This window comes from Scleropages formosus, chromosome 18, assembly GCF_900964775.1.
Source record: "Scleropages formosus chromosome 18, fSclFor1.1, whole genome shotgun sequence".
Classification (NCBI taxonomy): Eukaryota; Metazoa; Chordata; class Actinopteri; order Osteoglossiformes; family Osteoglossidae; genus Scleropages; species Scleropages formosus.
The window spans coordinates 5,039,963-5,058,388 of NC_041823.1; the positions used below are offsets into that span (position 1 = coordinate 5,039,963).

Genomic DNA, 18,426 nt, shown 5'->3' on the forward strand with positions numbered 1-18,426 from the left:
GAACTGTATGACCATGGTTAAGCTTTAAGTTACCGTTGCCATTTTTGGTTGTGATTTCTTCATTTTGTGAAAAAATATATGGACTAAAGACAGAACCAAAACACCAACAATAAAAAACACAGTATGCCTGAAAAAAGGAACAGTGTTCAGTTTGCTCAATTTATCTATAGCTAAACTGGGAGTAACATTTGAAAGGAATATTCAAATGTCATACAGAATATTCTTTGATGCCAGAAAATGAACTGGAGTTTATATTATAAGTTGAAGTATACTTAAATAAGTACTATTATAAAGAAGGTAAATTTTTTTTAGAAATATGTGAAAAGGAATAAACTGGATCACTGAGGAGTGAAACAAATGACATTTCATGCTGAAGACTACAATTCCTTAGATTATTGCTTGATAGGACACACTTTTGTTTATTACATTTTTTATCTTAGTTTTGGGGCAACACTGAGTCCCTTGCAAAAGAATGGAATTTAGTTATGCTTGATGTTGTTCAGGGAGGCACTCCATCGCCACATTTGAGGTGATTCTGTTGGTGTTTAAGTGGTGCAAAAAAGCTAACATTAAAGTAACATGAGAATTCATTCAGTCATTCTCCATAACTAGGTGTCAAATTCAGAGTCCATGGGGTCCAAAGCCTATCCTAGAAGCATAGGATGTAAACTGGGTTGACAGATTCCAGTCCATCACAAGGTAATATCAATCACACATGCAATGGGCATCACATAATCAACATTTTATCTGAAACACATGTGCTTAGACTGTGGGAGGAAACCAGAGCACTTGAGAAAACCCATATGTATATAGAGAGAACATGTCCAAACCCACATCCAGGAGATATGAGTCACCAAATCTATGCACCCCTATGCTGTTCTACAGAATTGATGCTAAAGGTAAGGTAAACGGACTGAATACCAACCGACGGTCATCTGGAAGAATTTAATTACTGACACCTTCTTTGAAGGAGAAGGAATATCCCTATGAATTTGCATATTAAAACTATGTAGGCTAGCTGTTGTTTCCCTACGGTGGAATTCTGAAAAAGCAAATTGGCATGATCCAGGTGAAAGGTGAACTTCAGTGACTCTTTCAGCCTTGTAATCCTGTTTTTTATGATGTACACTAAAGAGCAAAGAGAAGAAAAGAGGGGACAGATGAGAGATAGACAGAATTATGCAGAAACATTGCCAAGCAGGATCTGAGCTTCGAAACGGAAGGCTTGTTCACACCCTGCAGGACAGTGCTCTTCAGTTCACCCTCCTCTCATACACACTCCGAGATGGTTTTAATGTTTTTACATTTTTAAAAATGTGTTCAATCTGGGGCGGCATGGTGGTGCAGCAGTTAGTATTGGTGCCTCACAGATTATGGTCTGTGGGGTGGGGCATGGGTTCAAATCTGGTTTAGTGTGTATGCAGTTTGCATGTTCCCCACATGTCTGTAGGGGTTTCATCCAGGTGCTCTGGTTTCCTCCTTAAGTGCTAACAAATGCGTTTCAGGTGAACTGGTGGGTCTAAATTGACAGTAGCGTATGAATGAGTGCGGGGTGCGGTGCTGCAGTGGGTTTGACCAGGTCCTGCTCTCTGGTGGGTCTGGGGTTCGAGTCCCGCTTGGGGTGCCTTGCGACGGACCGGCATCCCGTCCCGGGTGTGTCCCCTCCTCCTCCGGCCTTATGTCCTGTGTTGCTGGCTTAGGCCCGGCTCCCCGCAACCCCGCATGGAACAAGCAGTTTCAGATGATGTGTGTATGCGTGTGTGTATGAATGAGTGTGTGTAGCTGCCCTGTGATGGACTGGCATTCCATCCAGAGTGTATCCTGCCTCACACCCTATGCTTCTGGGATAGACTCTAAATCACTGTGACCCTGGATTGGACAAGCAGTTATCATTACCGGATGAATGACAGTCAAGCTTCAAACGAAGCATACAGTTCTTACGTTGACCAAAAAAAATCAGTTTTAAAATCCAATCCAAATCCTTCCACATCCCAGAGGATCCGGGTAAACCGAGTGAGAATAAAACGAACCCTGCGATGAAAGACAGACACGCAGCTTTTATACCTTTCCACATGATTTTCCTCAACAAAATGAAGAACCATCTAGGCCAGAACCTGTCTTTGCTTTGTAGGCGCTTGTTCTTTATGAGTCAGTTAAGACAAGCCAGGAGTTGTTTGCTCAGAGCAATGAATCAATATTTGGATACTGCGCCAAAGTGGCAGTGTTTTGTGAGGAGGGCGAACATCTGAAAGGATGCGAGAGAGCAAAGGAATGAGACGAATGCGGAAAGACCTTCCGCGTCTTCGCCGTGGAGGTCACGGCAATGGGGGCCGCAGCCACTGTCATTGTTATGACCGTCACCTTTCGGTCTGAGGGTTCCTCGCTCAAATCCCTGTCCTGCTGTAGTACCTTCGATCAAGGTACTTACCACAAATTACTACAGTAAGCAAACTCTGATGTATAAATGGGCAAATCCTTGTGAAGTTGACTGTTTTAAGATTGTAAGCTCTATTGGACAAAGTGTCAACTAAAAGAAGCTTAATAATACTTCACTCCAGGGTTTTTTGAGTATATGAATATATACAGGTTGGGGGTGCGGTGGCGCAGTGGGTTGGACCACAGTCCTGCTCTCCAGTGGGTCTGGGGTTCGAATCCCGCTTGGGGTGCCTTGCGGCGGACTGGCGTCCCGTCCTGGGTGTGTCCCCTCCCCCTCCGGCCTTACGCCCTGTGTTGCCGGGTAGGCTCCGGTTCCCCGTGACCCCGTATGGGACAAGCGGTTCTGAAAATGTGTGTGTGTGTGTGTGTGTGAATATATACAAACTGCAGGTATTTCAGTGTTAAATGCTTGTATATGTTGCCCTGCAATGGGTTGGCAATCATGTCTTAATAGCAGCACTATTGGTGCCTTTTAGTGGGGGCAGTTGCTTGAACTGGTGAAATTTTCCTTGTTTTCTGTTTATGGGGTGATAATAGGACAGTAGACACTCCTCTTGATTCGTATTACAGAAGTACCGTGTTGATATTCCACCTGCTACTTTTTTTTTCCTTTACAAAAAAGAGGAGTTTATCCGCGACATCTTGCGCTGCGATTGAGAACTGCACAAAGCAGCAGCGCGAGCACCAGCGCCAGCGCCGGCCTTCCGCGCGGCCCCGGAGCTCGTGAGTCGGCGACCACGTGACTTCCCACAAGATCATGTGACGGCCGTAAGCGGAAGCGCGGAGGAGGGAGGTGGGTGCCTTGTTTGCTTGCCTGCTTCACGTCTAAAACTGATAAAAAAATAGGTGTGTTCTGCGCGGTGACGCCGGACAAACACAGTAGTGTTTAATAAAATACTTGTTCGCGCGTTATTTGTAGCGCAGTTGCCCAAAAGCCGTAAGGTATGGCGTTGTAATTGCGGACACTGCCAGCTGCCTCTCTGTAAATATTCATAACACACGGTTCGTATCCGTATCGAGCCCAATTAAAATAATAGCAGCTAGAGTAAAATATAAACGGAGGCTATTTCTGAAAATAATCAATTTTAAATGTATCTTTCAATTATGAGTGTTGTATTCCAGTCTAATTACCCGGTATTTTCCTATCATCGGAAGGTGCCAGTCCGGTCGTGGCTCATTCCACCAGTTATCATGATCTTCAACTTGTTTTGTATCTGTAATATTACGTAATATTTTTAGTAGAGCTGATCTCACACACTTTTTCAGACTCTTTCTTACAGCTTTTCTTTTTTAAAAAAAAAAAGAATAATGGAATGGTGGTGGTGGTTCGGGATATGAATGAACGTCCAGCTGGTGGTTGTTGGTTTGAATCCCACCCCCTACTGCAGTGCCCTTGATCAAGGTGCTATTCTGTTTGGATATGAGCTTCAGCTTGTTGATAAATTGATTCTGATTACGATAATGATCCTGTTAGCCTGCATTTGTTAATGCTGATGCTTCACAGATCCTGAGCTGTTGTTGGACCTGGGTTCTAATCCAGCTCAGGCTGTTTGGAGTTTCTATATTCTGATCAGGTTTATTGGGATTTCCTCCTGTTTACATCCACTGTCCAGAAATCCGTGTTTCAGGTGATTTAGTCTATCCAAATTGCCCTAAGAGTGTGTGTGTGTGTGTGTGTGTGTGTGTGTGTGTGAGAGAGATAGCCCTGTAATGACCTGGCATCCCATCATGCCTTGTGCTGTGTGCTACTGGATATGTTCTGGAGCACTATGACCCTGAATGGGCTAAGTAGTTTCTGAGAATGCATAGATGATATTGCTGCTGCTAATAGCATTAACTAAATTGTAGAATCATTGTTGTTAACGGTACACCCAGAATGACTAGCTGGTACTTTCTGAATAAGAGAACCCAAGTATTTAATTAGTGTGATCAGTCATCTCCATTGCTGTCATTGTTCTTGTAACATATCCTGCCGCTTGTGCAATTGATCTGATGAGATTTTTTTTTTAAATCCATTTCTGCACTTGCAGCTGTTAATCCGGCACCTTGTGACAGATGACGTTGCTGCTGGGACTGATATCTCTCTGCAGTGGCCAGATTCATTCCCACTGAGCTGCTGAATTGCCCAGCCTCCCCCTCTCCTGCCTGGTGGGGGTCTGCTGAACCCAAGGGCCATTTGCAGCCATGGTGGATTTCCTTGCTGAGAACAATTTGTGCGGCCAAGCGATCCTCCGGATCGTTTCCCGGGGAAACGCGATCATAGCGGAGCTGCTCCGGCTCTCCGACTTCATCCCCACAGTCTTCAGGCTGAAAGACAAAAGTGACCAGCAGAAATATGGAGACATCATTTGTGATTTCAGCTACTTCAAAGTATGCAAAATTATGTTCCTTCCCCCTCAGTCAAAATTAGGGAGGCGCTGAATATATTGAACAACATAATTGATGCTTTATGCTTTTCCGCCTTCTGTCCTGAAGGGTCCAGAGTATTACGAGGGCAAGTTAGAAACCAAACCGGAGCTTCAAGACTTAGACGAAGAATTCAGAGAAAACAACATTGAGATCCTGTCACGTTTTTATCTCGCTTTTGAAAGTGTCCATAAGTATATTCTGGATCTAATACGGTAATTAAGCCATACCTACTCATATCTTATTGTAGTGTGACTAAATGTTTGAATATGCGTCAAACAAAGTGTTTGATATGCCGAGGCTACAAATAATTCTAGTTATGATTACTGTCAAATGCATAAAAAATGGAAAGCTCTGTATGTCTACAGCTAAGTATATTCATGAAATGTTTCCAGGTACCTAGATGATCTCAATGAGGGTGTTTACATTCAGCAGACCTTAGAGACTGTCCTTCTCAATGAGGATGGAAAACAGCTTTTGGTGAGTTCAGACGTCTTTTTTTTTTCCCTCTTTGCATGTCCAGCACTTCGGAATGGGTGATGTAGCAGTTAGAGCCATTGCCATCTGCTTGTAGGACCCAGGTTTGAATCCCATTTCTGCTGCAGTGTCCTTGATCAAAGTACTTACCTTGAACTGATACAGTGAAAATACCCAGCTGTATAAATGGGTAAACCATTGAAGGCTGCTTTGGAGAAAATTGTTAGCTAAATAAATAATGAGAGAACAGGAATGAATTCGCTTTGAGTGCAGGTTCTTGCCACATCTACAGTGTGAAGCGCTGTATCTCTATGGGGTCATGCTCTTGGTCATTGACCAGAAGATTGAAGGAGAGGTGCGAGAGAGAATGCTGGTGTCCTATTACAGATACAGGTAAGACCCTGCTGTCAGTCAAATCTTCACGCCTTTTTATGAAGCTTATAATTTAATTGAGACTGAATCTGTTTATTCACCATGACAAACTCTGCTGTCTTTCACAAGGTTATAGATATAGCATGTAGTTCACAAGAACGGTAAATTGATGTCATTTAACGGAGCAGGATTCCAATGATAAATGTAACGGGGGTCTTCTGACAGTGCTGCTCGGTCCTCTGCGGACTCCAACCTGGATGACATCTGCAAGCTGCTCCGTAGCACAGGGTACTCCAGTCAGCCTGGGGCAAAGCGGCCACCCAGCTACCCTGAGAGCTACTTCCAGAGGGTTCCCATCAGCCCCACCTTTGTCAGCATGGTGATTGGTCGCTTGCGCTCGGATGATATCTACAACCAGGTAGGAACGGCCCCTAACCGCTTTTAAAAACAGCCCATGATCTGCACCCACACCTGTTGCCTGTACTAATTTCTATGAATAATGACAGCAGTGTGCAGATACATATGTAGGCTTCCGTAGTTCACGACATCAGTTGCATCACGTTAAGTGCCCAGTGCTGATGGATTCCCTTGTGGCTCCAGGTGTCTGCATACCCATTGCCTGAGCACCGCAGCACTGCTCTAGCCAACCAGGCTGCCATGCTGTATGTCTGCCTGTACTTCGCACCCTCCATACTGCACACACAGCAAGCCAAGATGAGGGAGATTGTGGACAAGTACTTCCCTGACAACTGGGTGAGACCCCGGAGACCTCATGTAACCTTCTGTAACATGTGATGTCTTAGGATAGAAAGAGCAAAGCAACTGAGCAGTTGCAATATTTTGGGGAGCTGTGCTATATCTGGTGGCTAGTTATAACCTTTCGGGTCATAGGTAAAAGTCCTGCAATGTGTGCAGCTGGTAGTGTAGTGTTTAAAGCTCCTGCCTTTGGACCCAAAGGTTGCAGGTTTGAATCTCACCTCCGACTGTAGTACCCAGGGGCAAGGTTCTTACCCTAAATTGCTCTAGTAAAATTACCCAGCTCTATAAATGGGTAAATAATTGTAAGTAGCTTAATATTGTAAGTCACTTTGGAGAAAAGCGTCGGCTAAATTAATACATTTAAATGTGTACTTTTCCAAACTTCCTTTATTGACATTTAGGTACAGGTAAAAGATGAAGGATGAAGAGTTTAGCTGAACGATATGTATTTAAATGACAATGTAACGGTGACTGTGAAGAGAAAATCTTTGGTCACCTTCATGTGTCAAAGTATTTGATACCAGTGAAAAGTATGTGTATGTTTGCTGGAAATTAGATTTCCCCCCCCCCCTCACAATACACTTGGTTAACAAGTTTGGGCAGGAAATGAGGTGCCACATCTTCTCAGGTCTTCTGCAGCAATTTATTGTGATGTAGGAGCACTTTCTTGTCTTATGCTTTTCTGTCCAGTTTGACCCATACAGGTATTTCCCAGACAGCTCAGGTACGTGGATATTTTTTGACTGGTACTGTACATATTTGGTCTGTAGGTCATCAGCATCTACATGGGCATCACAGTGAACCTGGTGGAGGCCTGGGAACCATACAAGGCAGCCAAGGTTGCGCTCAACTATACCTTGGACACAGCCAACATCAAGGAGCAGGTCCAAGGCTATGTACTTTGCTCGTGGTCGTGCCTGAAGCATGAATGTACGAATGTGACTATTTCCATGCTGTTTAGCAGATTGATTTTATCAGGCTTCCATCCCAAAGTAGAATTTTTATTGGATTTCTACATGGGAACAGACTCCTTCACACTTTAACAAAATGCCTAATCCCTGAATCGCCTCAATGCCGCAATTCTGATGTATGCTTTTTTCAGGGAATGTTGTGCTGTAGTCAGTAGTGGAGAGGGACTCTAAATGAGGCTGCTCGTGACCCTTTCTCCACCCCCGATAGGCCTGCCGCTATGCCAGCGGCTTGGAGACCCTCCGGCCACAGGTGCAGCAGCTGCTGAAGGAGGGTTTCCTGCGGGAGGAGATTGTCCTGGACCACATCCCCAAGCTGCTTAACTGTCTGCGTGACTGCAACGTGGCCATACGTTGGTTGATGCTGCACACCGCTGAGTCTGGTAGGAGATCTACACTCTGCTCCCTCCTGACATGCATTACCCTTCCTGAGCTCACTAATTTTCAACCATGTTCTCCTTATTCCCATGTAACGTAAAGACTTATGTCCACTGTACAACCTTTTCTTTGCAAGGAATAGCTTGTGTAAAGGGGGATTGGCTAAATGCTGGTCCAAAACCACATTCCTTGCAAGATTTGGTAACTGTTGTTCATATAGCCCAAGATAGCTGAGGGAGCCCTCCTGAATTTCCTGCTCATTCACGTTTCACCTCCAGTCTATGATCCGAATAACAAGAGACTGCGGCAAATCAAAGACCAAGTTATCAATGACTCCAAATACAACCCCAAGATTCTCTTCCAGCTGCTTCTGGATACAGCCCAGTTTGAATTTATTCTGAAAGAGGTAATTTAATTAAATCTTTGAAAAATATGGAAAAATGTATGATAAATGCTTTCGTCATTTGTCAGTACATATACGTCATTTACATAGATGTCGTCTTACTTGTTTCTCCAGATGTTCAAACAGATGCTGTCTGAGAAGCAGATCAAATGGGAGAACTACAAGAAGGAGGGTTCTGAGAGGATGACAGAGTTGGCGGAGGTGTTCTCTGGGGTAAAACCCCTTACCCGAGTGGAGAAAAACGGTACAAATAGTGCACCTTCTCTGGAAGTCTGCTTTTTTTTTTTTTTTTTTTCTCCTCCTTCCTTCTTCTATATATATTATATATGTGTGTGTATATATAGCCCATCGGTCCCGTTACCCTACTTACCTATAAATCTTGCACATCTGTATGAGCACCATTGTAATCTTTGCATGGAGATGGTTTTGCAGAGATTATCTGGAACAGTGTCATGATTTTTTTTTTTTTTTTTTTTTTTTTGCATCATCTGTCCTATGTTATGCCTTTCACACACCCAAACACTTGCAACAAAGTGCTCCTCAATCAGTTACTTGTATCTGCCATATCACGCTGCAAGACTCTTCAGATCGTTCAAAACTGAAGCCAAACTTTGCCTGGATTTCATTGGAACTATTGTCATTGTTGCATCATGGGTTGTTATTGTTGCTGTTTTGTGTGTCATTAGTTACACTTGATTATTGTAAGGGCTACAGTGACTTATGGGCCACCCTGCAGTGCTTTGGCCCTCCAGTCCTGAAATGGAATTCATCATCACTTACCCTCAGGGTCGGTGTTCCTAACTCGAAATCCCTGGCGACTTCTTATAGTTCTTGTTTTGCTTAATTGATCTCTATTTAACACAAATTTTGAATTTCATGAATGCTTGAATTTAGTATTATTAATAATGGCAATACTTTGGCCTACCCTATGTTGTATGATGCTTTAGAGAAAAGCGTTCTGCTAAATTAATTAAATATAAATGCACAGAACAGAACTAATCATGGAAACATGGTAATAAGATGCAGCTAAAACTAAACCATTGGGTAAAATGAAATGATAAAAAAAATACCAAGAAACTTTGTGCATGCATAACTTTTAGGTGTTCATTCAGAACTGTCTTCTGCAGTTTTGGCAGCTTCCAGCCTTTGGATATCTATCCAGAATATTCTGTTGTATTTAACTTGTGCTTTGCTCTATATGTGTATGTTGCAGAGAACCTTCAGGCCTGGTTCAGGGAGATCTCCAAGCAAATCGAGTCGTTGAATTACGAGGATTCCACAGCTGCAGGAAGGAAGACTGTGCAATTGATCCAGGCTCTGGTGGAGGTCAGTGTCTCCTGGTCCAAACCTGGTCAATAGAGAGAACTCAACTCTGACAGTGATCCTAAGTGCAGCTGATGTTTGTAGAGATAGAAATAGCACTTTAGCACAGTCTGATTTCCTCCTCCCCCTTACTGTTTGATTCTTCTTTGCTGACCAGGTGCAAGAATTCCACCAGCTGGAGTCCAATCTTCAGGTGTGCCAGTTCCTGGCCGACACTCGCAAATTCCTGCACCAGATGATCCGCACTATCAACATCAAAGAGGAGGTCCTGATCACCATGCAAATTGTGGGGGATCTGTCCTATGCCTGGCAGCTAATTGACAGGTAACATCTCACAGTGTAAATGGTGGCTTGCCATAGAGTGGTGTTAAAGGCTTTGCTTCTCACACACTCTTCTGCCTCCGTAGTTTCACTTCTATAATGCAGGAGAGCATCCGAGTTAACCCCTCGATGGTGACTAAACTGCGAGCAACTTTCCTAAAGGTAATCGGTTGCACTGGAAAATTGGATATTTCTTTACAGAAAGTAGCAGTGTTCTTGGTGTTGCGTAATGCCCGCTGTTCGGTAAAAGGCTTGAGTAACATCTCTCTTCATGTTGTCAATGTGAAGCACATACCATGGTATCTGCACTTGCTCCTGTATTTTTCTTCCTTCCCACACTGACTCTGAGTCCTCTTTGAGCAGCTGGCTTCTGCCCTGGACCTGCCTCTGCTGCGTATCAACCAGGCCAACAGTCCAGACCTGCTCAGTGTCTCCCAGTTCTACTCTGGCGAGCTGGTGGCTTACGTCAGGAAGGTGTGTTGGGCATATGAGTTGGCCGTTTTTAGAATTTCATTTTGAGATTTCATAGTAGGTGAGACAATGTGACTCAGAGGGGAACACAGTGTGTGAGCCCATTTTACACAAAACAAATGTCTATGTTCCATCCCAGCCTGAACATAAACTCAGCAAGCAATTGTAAGTAGTTAAATAAAAGAGAAATTTAAAAATAAATAGATAAAATTGTGAATGAGAAGGGAGTGTGGTGGTGCAGCGGGCTTGGCCAGGTTCTGCTCTCTGATGGGTCTGGGGTTTGAGTCCCGCTTGGGGTACCTTGCAACAGACTGGTGTCCCGTCCTGGGTGTGTCCCCTCCCCTTTCAGCCTTACCCCCTGTGTTGCCAGGTTAGGCTCCGGTTCACCGCGACCCATCTTGGGACAAGTGGTATCAGACTGTGTGTGTGTGTGTGTGTGTGTGTGTGTGTCAGAGAATGAGAACAAAGGTAGAAGCAGATCTTACGTTTCACTGGTAGGAAACATGTATCTAAGCATCTGAATTTGCATTTATAAGAACAGACATTGTCAAATACCAGAAAATTTTGCAAATTAGTGCCAGACAACATGTCTGCTCTTACCAGGCTTCAAAAAATGCATCAGGTCTCTGACCCAGTGCACATAAGAAGGGGGAACCACGATTTTTCCAACTCCTGCATGACAATAAAATGCAAAGGTAGTTGTTTTCAATGTGTTGTTCTTCCATGGCAGGTGTTGCAGATTATTCCAGAAAGCATGTTCACATCCCTGGCCAGGATCATCAAACTGCAGATCCATGACATCATGGAGGTCCCTACTCGCCTAGACAAGGATAAACTGAAGGACTATGCCCAGTTGGGCGCACGCTACGAAGTGGGTCCTGGAGAGGGACGTGGGTTGTCTCACTTATAGACTCCTGTAATTTTCTTATGCATGATTTTTCCCTATCTGGAACAGGTTGCTAAACTCACGCATGCCATTTCAATTTTCACTGAGGGGATTCTCATGATGAAGACCACCCTGGTTGGTATCATCAAGGTAAGTGCAGCTTATTTGTTGCCAGAGGGCAACCAAGAGTGATATTTTATCTATCTTGATGTACAGTACCAGTAAAAAGTTTCCTTACACTTGCTGGAAACTATTCTTTTGTCATTCCTCAATTGATTTACAAGTTTGAGCAAGACAGTATCTGAAATGTCTTCCAGTTCTTCTATTGCAGTTCTGAGAGGTGTAGGACACCTGTTGCTTCATTTTGAGTTATTTTGCTATATTTCAATTCTGCTGTCTAGTTCTACTCATGCAAGTACTCTCCAGGTTGGCTTAGGTGTGCTCAAACTTTTAACTGGCACTGTACACTCAGGATTTTTTGATATGACCAATAATCCCTGCCTTTCCATCCTATCTGTGGTGGTCTTCTAGGTGGATCCCAAACAGCTCCTGGAAGATGGCATCCGGAAGGAGCTGGTGAGGAGGGTTGCATTTGCTCTTCATAAAGGTCTTACCTTCAACCCCAAGGCAAAGGTAATTTCTTTTGATGTCATCCCAATAATCATGGAGAGTTGTGAGAAAACACAGGACTGAGTCTATATCGATGTATTGTGGCCATAAAATCTCTTTGGGTATTGGCCTCCAGGTTTGTAGATGCATTTGTTTTTCTCCACACAAAAGAAAGACTACATCTCACTGTGTCTGTCTCTCTGTCCCAGACCAGTGAGCTGATGCCCAAGCTGAAGGACATGGCAGCCACCATGGACGGCTTCTACCGCTCCTTTGAGTATATCCAAGACTATGTCAGCATCTACGGCCTCAAGATCTGGCAGGAAGAAGTGTCCCGCATCATCAACTACAATGTGGAACAGGAATGCAATAGTTTCCTCAGGACCAAGGTTGGTACAGCATCCATTTCCAGCATTGCTTTTCGAATATCATATCAAAACTTTGCTTTGCTTAGTTTTAAGTTGACATTACTATTATTTGTCTTGCTAGTATGTTAATGCTCCGTTTCCAGATCCAAGACTGGCAGAGTGTGTACCAGTCGACCCATATCCCAATTCCCAAGTACTCTCCTGTGGATGAGTCTGCCACCTTCATTGGGCGTCTTTGTAGAGAAATACTGAGGATCACTGACCCCAAGTAAGGCTTTCTTTTAGTAATGAGTACACTTAAGAGTGGCCAGCATTAGCTGGGCTTAGACTCCGGGGTCTGTCCTAGTGGACCCAAAATAAAGTGCATCAAGGGAATGGCACTGCTACTTGCTTTCGTGAAGATCCTACCGCAAATGGATGGATTGATGAGCAAAACTGTTACAGGTCAAATGTCCCTTGTGGCTCATTGTTTCAGGGTTACCTGTTACATTGATCAGATGAACACGTGGTACGACATGAGGACACATCAGGAGGTGACAAACAATAGGCTGTTTTCTGAAATTCAGCACACCCTGGGGACATTCGGGTTGAACGGCCTTGACCGTCTCCTCTGCTTCATGATTGTGAAGGAGCTGCAGGTAACAATGGGACATTTTGTTTTCATAACCCAAAATTCCACTGCGGCTTTAAACAGTTTGTTCTATAGGAAGAACACATTTGTTTGACTTTCATGCATAAGCAAGTGGGGGGGGGGGAAAAATAAGACCATATTGTCCTTGTGACCTTTGCAGTATTTTGTACATTTTGCTTATTTAACTTGGTTTGCAAACTGTTTCCTCACACAGTTTCCCGTGTGTGTACTTCACATTGAGTCCATACTGCGTATTATTTGTTGTCCTCTGAAACAGAAGCTGTGTTTTGACAATACAAGTTTTTGCCCTGCAGAACTTCCTAAACATGCTGCAGAAGACCATCCTCCGGGACAAAGCTGTGGTTGACATCTTCAAGGTGCTTCTGAGTGCTGTGAATCCAGTGAAAGGTATTGTGGGTAGGTGTCGTGGGCTCCAAAACGGGGCCTGTTTCTTTGGATTCTGCTATGGAGTACAAAGCGGTAACGGCAGTTCACCACACTGATATGTGCCTGTGTCCCGTTTTAGCAAATGCTGCTAAAGTCTATGCCAATGCAGTGGCCAAAACACAGAAAATCTGGGCATCCTATTTGGATGCAATCCTGAAGGTAACATTTTTTTTTTTTTTTAAATAATAATGAATTTGATATGTTTGAAATTAATGTTAAGATATGGTGCTGGGACTCCTATTCTGTCTGCATCTCAGGTTGGACAGATGCAGATCCTGAGGCAACAGATTGCTAATGAATTGAACTACTCCTGCAAGTTTGATTCCAAACACCTTGCAGCTGCTCTGGACAACCTGAACAAGTTAGTCTGACCTCTGTTCACACTCACGGATTCGTAACTACTGCTTTCCTATTTGTAACACAGGCACTGTGATCAATGGCACTCTGAGAACTCCTATTTTAACCAACAGATCCCTGCTGGCTGATATTGAAGCACACTACCAGGACCCGACCCTGCCCTACCCCAAGGAGGACAACACCCTCTTGTATGAAATCACAGCCTATCTGGAGGCAGCTGGTATCCACAACCCTCTCAACAAGGTTAGACTGCAGCCTCGGTGTGAGGTTTACAGGTGGTCCTCAAGCTGCGACTCACAACGGTTGTCCCATCGACATAATTATTTTTTGAGTACCGACATTTGGTCACAATGTCTAATGTTGACCACTCCAACTGCTACATAATAACATTGACTGGCCACACTGCTGCCAGGCACCATTTTTCTTATTACATTTAGTCTTATTTTATCTTGTTACATTCAAATAGTATACTGTGGCAAAGTACTTGTGTATATAATTGTTTTGAAATAAGTCAGGAAAATTAGTTAAATCCACACGCAAGGTAATAAGTACTGGGAGCCTTCTTGTCGAAAGCATGAGTTTTCACACAGTCAAAGCAAAACTCAAATGTGCCACTTGCATCAGCTGTTGTAGATTTTAATGAAATGGTTTAACCTTAAAATCATGTAGATTGATCTACTTTCATCTTCCTTTTTCTAGATTTACATCACCACCAAGCGTTTACCCTACTTCCCCATCGTGAACTTTCTCTTTCTCATCGCTCAGCTGCCAAAATTGCAGTATAGCAAGAATCAGGGTAAGAAGACCATTGTGTTGCTCCCACGTGTGACATGATGAAGCTGTGTACCTGGTTTTCCCTTTGTGCCACGAAGCGTAACGGTGCGTTTACTTCCCAATTTAGGAATGACGTGCCGGAAGGCTGCTGATCCGGTGGACTGGCCTCCTCTGGTACTGGGCCTGCTCACTTTGCTCAAGCAGTTTCACTCGCGATACACTGAGCAGTTCCTGGCTCTGATTGGCCAGTTCATCCGCTCCATCATGGAGCAGTGCACCAGGTATGCAGCACAGCTGTGAATTGTGACCCCAGGTCCAAAAGAACATACTCAGCTGAACAGATGGTGACAACAGCACAGTATGAGTTCAGTAGTGTGTAATGACATGGACACTATTCAGTTTTTTAAAATTTATTGTATATCCATGCAAAGCATTTAATTATGAAAACTGATTAAAAGTCAATATTTCAAATATGATGCATTCAGTTATGTCCTACTCAATGTTGTAAAGAAGAGTAATGTGATTCATGTAAACTGGTCATCAGCACCATACATTGTTAGGATAGCATGTAAAGAAAATAACAAATGTATGTATGCTTGGAATACTTAGTCAACGCATACCGGAAATGCCATCAGATGTGGTGGGGGCTCTGATGTTCCTGGAGGATTATGTGCACTACACAAAACTGCCCCGCAAGGTAAGAAACTTCCCAGACAGTTCACCATTAAGGTTAAAAATTATATTAAATTAAGACAGATTACCCCTGTCAGAGAGGTCTTCAACTCCCACCTCCGACAGAGCTTCAACCAGGTCCCGAGGGAGGTGGGGGACATTGAGTCTGAATAGACTATGTTCAGTGCCTCCATTGTCGGGGCGGCGGTTCGGAGCTGCGGCCATAAGGTCTCCGGCGCCTGTCGCGGCGGCAATCCCCGAACACGGTGGTGGACACCGGAAGTAAGGGATGCCGTCAAGCTGAAGAAGGAGTTGTATTGGGCCTGGCTGGCTCATGGGACTCCTGAAGCAGCTGACAGGTACCGACGGGCCAAACGGAGCGCGGCTCTGGCAGTCGCCGCGGCAAAAACTCGGGCTTGGGAGGAGTTCGGTGAGGCCATGGAGGAAGACTTTCGGTCGGCCTCAAAGAGATTCTGGCAAACCGTCCGGCGACTCAGAGGGGGGAAGCGGTGTTCCACGAACACTGTTTACAGTGGAAGTGGTGCGCTGCTGACCTCAGCTGAGGATGTTCTCGGGCGGTGGAAGGAGTACTTTGAGGATCTCCTCAATCCCTCTGACACGCCTTCCGTAGAGGAAGCTGAGGCTGGGGACTCGGAGGGGGACTCGTCCATTACCCTGGCTGAAGTTGCTGAGGTAGTCAAAAAACTCCTCGGTGGCAAGGCTCCGGGGGTGGATGAGATCCGCCCCGAGTTTCTCAAGTCTCTGGATGTTGTGGGGCTGTCTTGGCTGACACGCCTCTGCAGCATCGCGTGGAGTTCGGGAACGGTGCCTCTGGACTGGCAGACCGGGGTGGTGGTCCCTCTTTTTAAGAAGGGGGACCGGAGATTGTGTTCCAACTACAGGGGGATCACACTCCTTAGCCTCCCTAGGAAAGTCTATGCCAGGGTACTGGAAAGGAGAATCCGACCGATAGTCGAACCTCGGATTCAGGAGGAGCGATGCGGTTTTTGCCCTGGCCGTGGAACACTGGACCAGCTCTATACCCTCACTAGGGTGTTGGAGGGTTCGTGGGAGTTTGCCCAACCAGTCCATATGTGTTTTGTGGACCTGGAGAAGGCATTCGAGCGTGTCCCTCGTGGCATCCTGTGGGGGGTACTTCGGGATTATGGGGTTCAGGGCTCGTTGCTACGGGCTGTTCGTTCCCTGTATGACCGGAGCAGGAGCTTGGTTCGCATTGCCGGCAGTAAGTCAGACCTGTTCCCAGTGCATGTTGGACTCCGCCAGGGCTGCCCTTTGTCACCGATTCTGTTCATTATCTTTATGGACAGAATTTCTAGGCGCAGTCAGGGAATGGAGGGTGTCTGTTTTGGTGGCCGCGAGATCTCGTCTCTGCTTTTTGCGGACGATGTGGTCCTGTTGGCTTCATCAAGTCAAGACTTGCAGCGTGCACTGGGGAGGTTTGCAGCCGAGTGCGAAGCGGCGGGGATGAGAACCAGCACCTCCAAATCCGAGGCCATGGTTCTCAGTCGGAAAAAGGTGGATTGCCCCCTCCGGGTTAGGGGGGAGTTGCTCCCTCAAGTGGAGGAGTTTAAGTATCTCGGGGTCTTGTTCACGAGTGAGGGAAAAATGGAGCGGCAGGTTGACAGACGGATCGGTGCGGCGTCCGCAGTAATGCGGTCATTGTACCGGTCTGTTGTGGTGAAGAGGGAGCTGAGTCGTAAGGCGAAGCTCTCAATTTACCGGTCGATCTACGTTCCTACCCTCACCTATGGTCATGAACTCTGGATCATGACCGAAAGAATGAGATCGCGGCTACAAGCGGCAGAAATGAGTTTCCTCCGCAGAGTGGCTGGGCGCACCCTTAGGGATAAGGTGAGGAGCTCAGTCACCCGGGTGGAGCTCGGAGTAGAGCCGCTACTCCTCCGCATCGAGAGGAGCCAGTTGAGGTGGCTCGGGCATCTGTTCCGGATGCCTCCTGGACGCCTCCCTGGGGAGGTTTTCCGGGCTTGTCCCACTGGGAGGAGGCCTCGGGGCAGACCCAGGACACGTTGGAGAGACTGTCTCCCGGCTGGCCTGGGAACGCCTTGGGGTTCCCCCAGAGGAACTGGAGGAGGTGTGCGGGGAGAGGGAAGTCTGGAGGACTCTGCTCGGACTGCTGCCCCCGCGACCCGGCCCCGGATAAAAGCGGAGGAAGATGGATGGATGGATGGATGGATAAGACAGATTAAAGATTACCGCAGGTTTAGGTGGCGTTCTGGGCTTATACACAATGTGTTAGACAGAAACCTACTGGATGTGGTCTTTTTTTCCCCTCATTTAGGTGGTTGAAGCCCATATACCCAGTTTCATTTTTGATGAGTTCAGAACAATCCTGTGATGCCCATGGGAGACGACAAACTCCGCAGATGACATCAGGGATGGAATGAAGCATTTCTGTTTACTGAACTGAAAATGAAATTTTCATCATACTGGCCTTTAATATCTCAAAGCACTAATGAAATTATTCAGTGTTAGATTTTTATAACATTTTTACAATAAATTGTGTTTGTGTGCAAGAAGCATTGTGTTTCTTTGCAGGCATATTGTAACTAATTAAATGAAAATAGTTTTGCTAATTAAAAGCATTGTATGTAATTTTTGGCTTCCAAAAATGATGTAATTGTCAAAGCAAACATTTTTCTATTTTTTTTTCCCTGTGCTATGAATAGAAAATATTACATCTCACCCAGCTATTTTCTATATTTAATATTGAGCTGCCATAGTTTTATTCACTGGGACATACAGCAGCTGTTGTAAATTTTCCAATATATGGAAGTATTTACTAATCAGGGGAAGGAAAAAAATGTTTATTTAACAGCTTTGATGCATCTGCCTTTTCAGAATGTTAGCTGGCTACTCAAACAGGGCTGGTAGTAATTTCTCTCCTACAGTCACTCCATTAGGAAAATTCTAGCAGCCTGTTTCTTCAGTTTGTACTAGACTGGCTAAAGAGGATCTGGGAAGGGTAATAATTTTACAAAGACATTAGAATATATCCTTTGAGTTGAAGTCACTCAACCCAGCATGACTTTTCTGATATTTCATAACTAAGAGGATGAAGAATTTTGGCTAGTGCACATTTCAGTTGATGGAAAGTCCTACCATGATGCTTATTCATGCCACTTAAACGCATTTTAAATATATAATTTTTTTTTCCCTTTTCCATTGTAAACCAATTCTTAACTGCTCTCAGTCTGTGTTAAAACTCCATACATGGAGTATGAAGTCTTATTTCTCCTAAGTGAACAGGAGATGGCTCCATTGTCTTGAATGACCCGGCTCCTATGTGACCAAACTCATAAAGTTATGTTAAAGTTGTGACTGAGAAA

The 18,426-nt window shown here is 44.8% G+C and overlaps 1 protein-coding gene across 1 annotated transcript; it reads left to right on the forward strand.

Annotated features, from left to right (window-relative positions):
- The first annotated feature begins 3,197 nt into the window (after positions 1-3,197).
- On the forward strand, positions 3,198-17,602 carry washc5 (WASH complex subunit 5). Its single transcript, XM_018762729.2, has 29 exons — positions 3,198-3,229; positions 4,467-4,806; positions 4,912-5,057; positions 5,238-5,322; positions 5,612-5,712; positions 5,917-6,109; positions 6,292-6,444; positions 7,221-7,334; positions 7,630-7,801; positions 8,075-8,202; positions 8,314-8,443; positions 9,413-9,525; positions 9,680-9,846; positions 9,930-10,005; positions 10,207-10,317; positions 11,045-11,185; positions 11,270-11,350; positions 11,732-11,833; positions 12,019-12,198; positions 12,321-12,445; positions 12,653-12,815; positions 13,123-13,225; positions 13,335-13,414; positions 13,513-13,616; positions 13,726-13,855; positions 14,312-14,408; positions 14,514-14,667; positions 14,996-15,083; positions 17,379-17,602. The coding sequence occupies exons 2-29, from the start codon at positions 4,621-4,623 to the stop codon at positions 17,433-17,435; spliced, it is 3,480 nt and encodes a 1,159-aa protein (XP_018618245.2). The 5' UTR covers positions 3,198-3,229; positions 4,467-4,620; the 3' UTR covers positions 17,436-17,602.
- Positions 17,603-18,426: the final 824 nt, after the last annotated feature.

What these genes read in the sequence shown, in the direction of transcription:
- washc5 (XM_018762729.2), top strand. Translation starts at nt 4,621, where the DNA reads ATGGTGGATTTCCTTGCTGAGAACAATTTGTGCGGCCAAGCGATCCTC. An exon ending in TACCCGAGTGGAGAAAAACG is followed by an intron (nt 8,444 to 9,412) that starts GTACAAATAGTG and finishes TGTATGTTGCAG; the next exon opens with AGAACCTTCAGGCCTGGTTC. An exon ending in TCCACAACCCTCTCAACAAG is followed by an intron (nt 13,856 to 14,311) that starts GTTAGACTGCAG and finishes TCCTTTTTCTAG; the next exon opens with ATTTACATCACCACCAAGCG.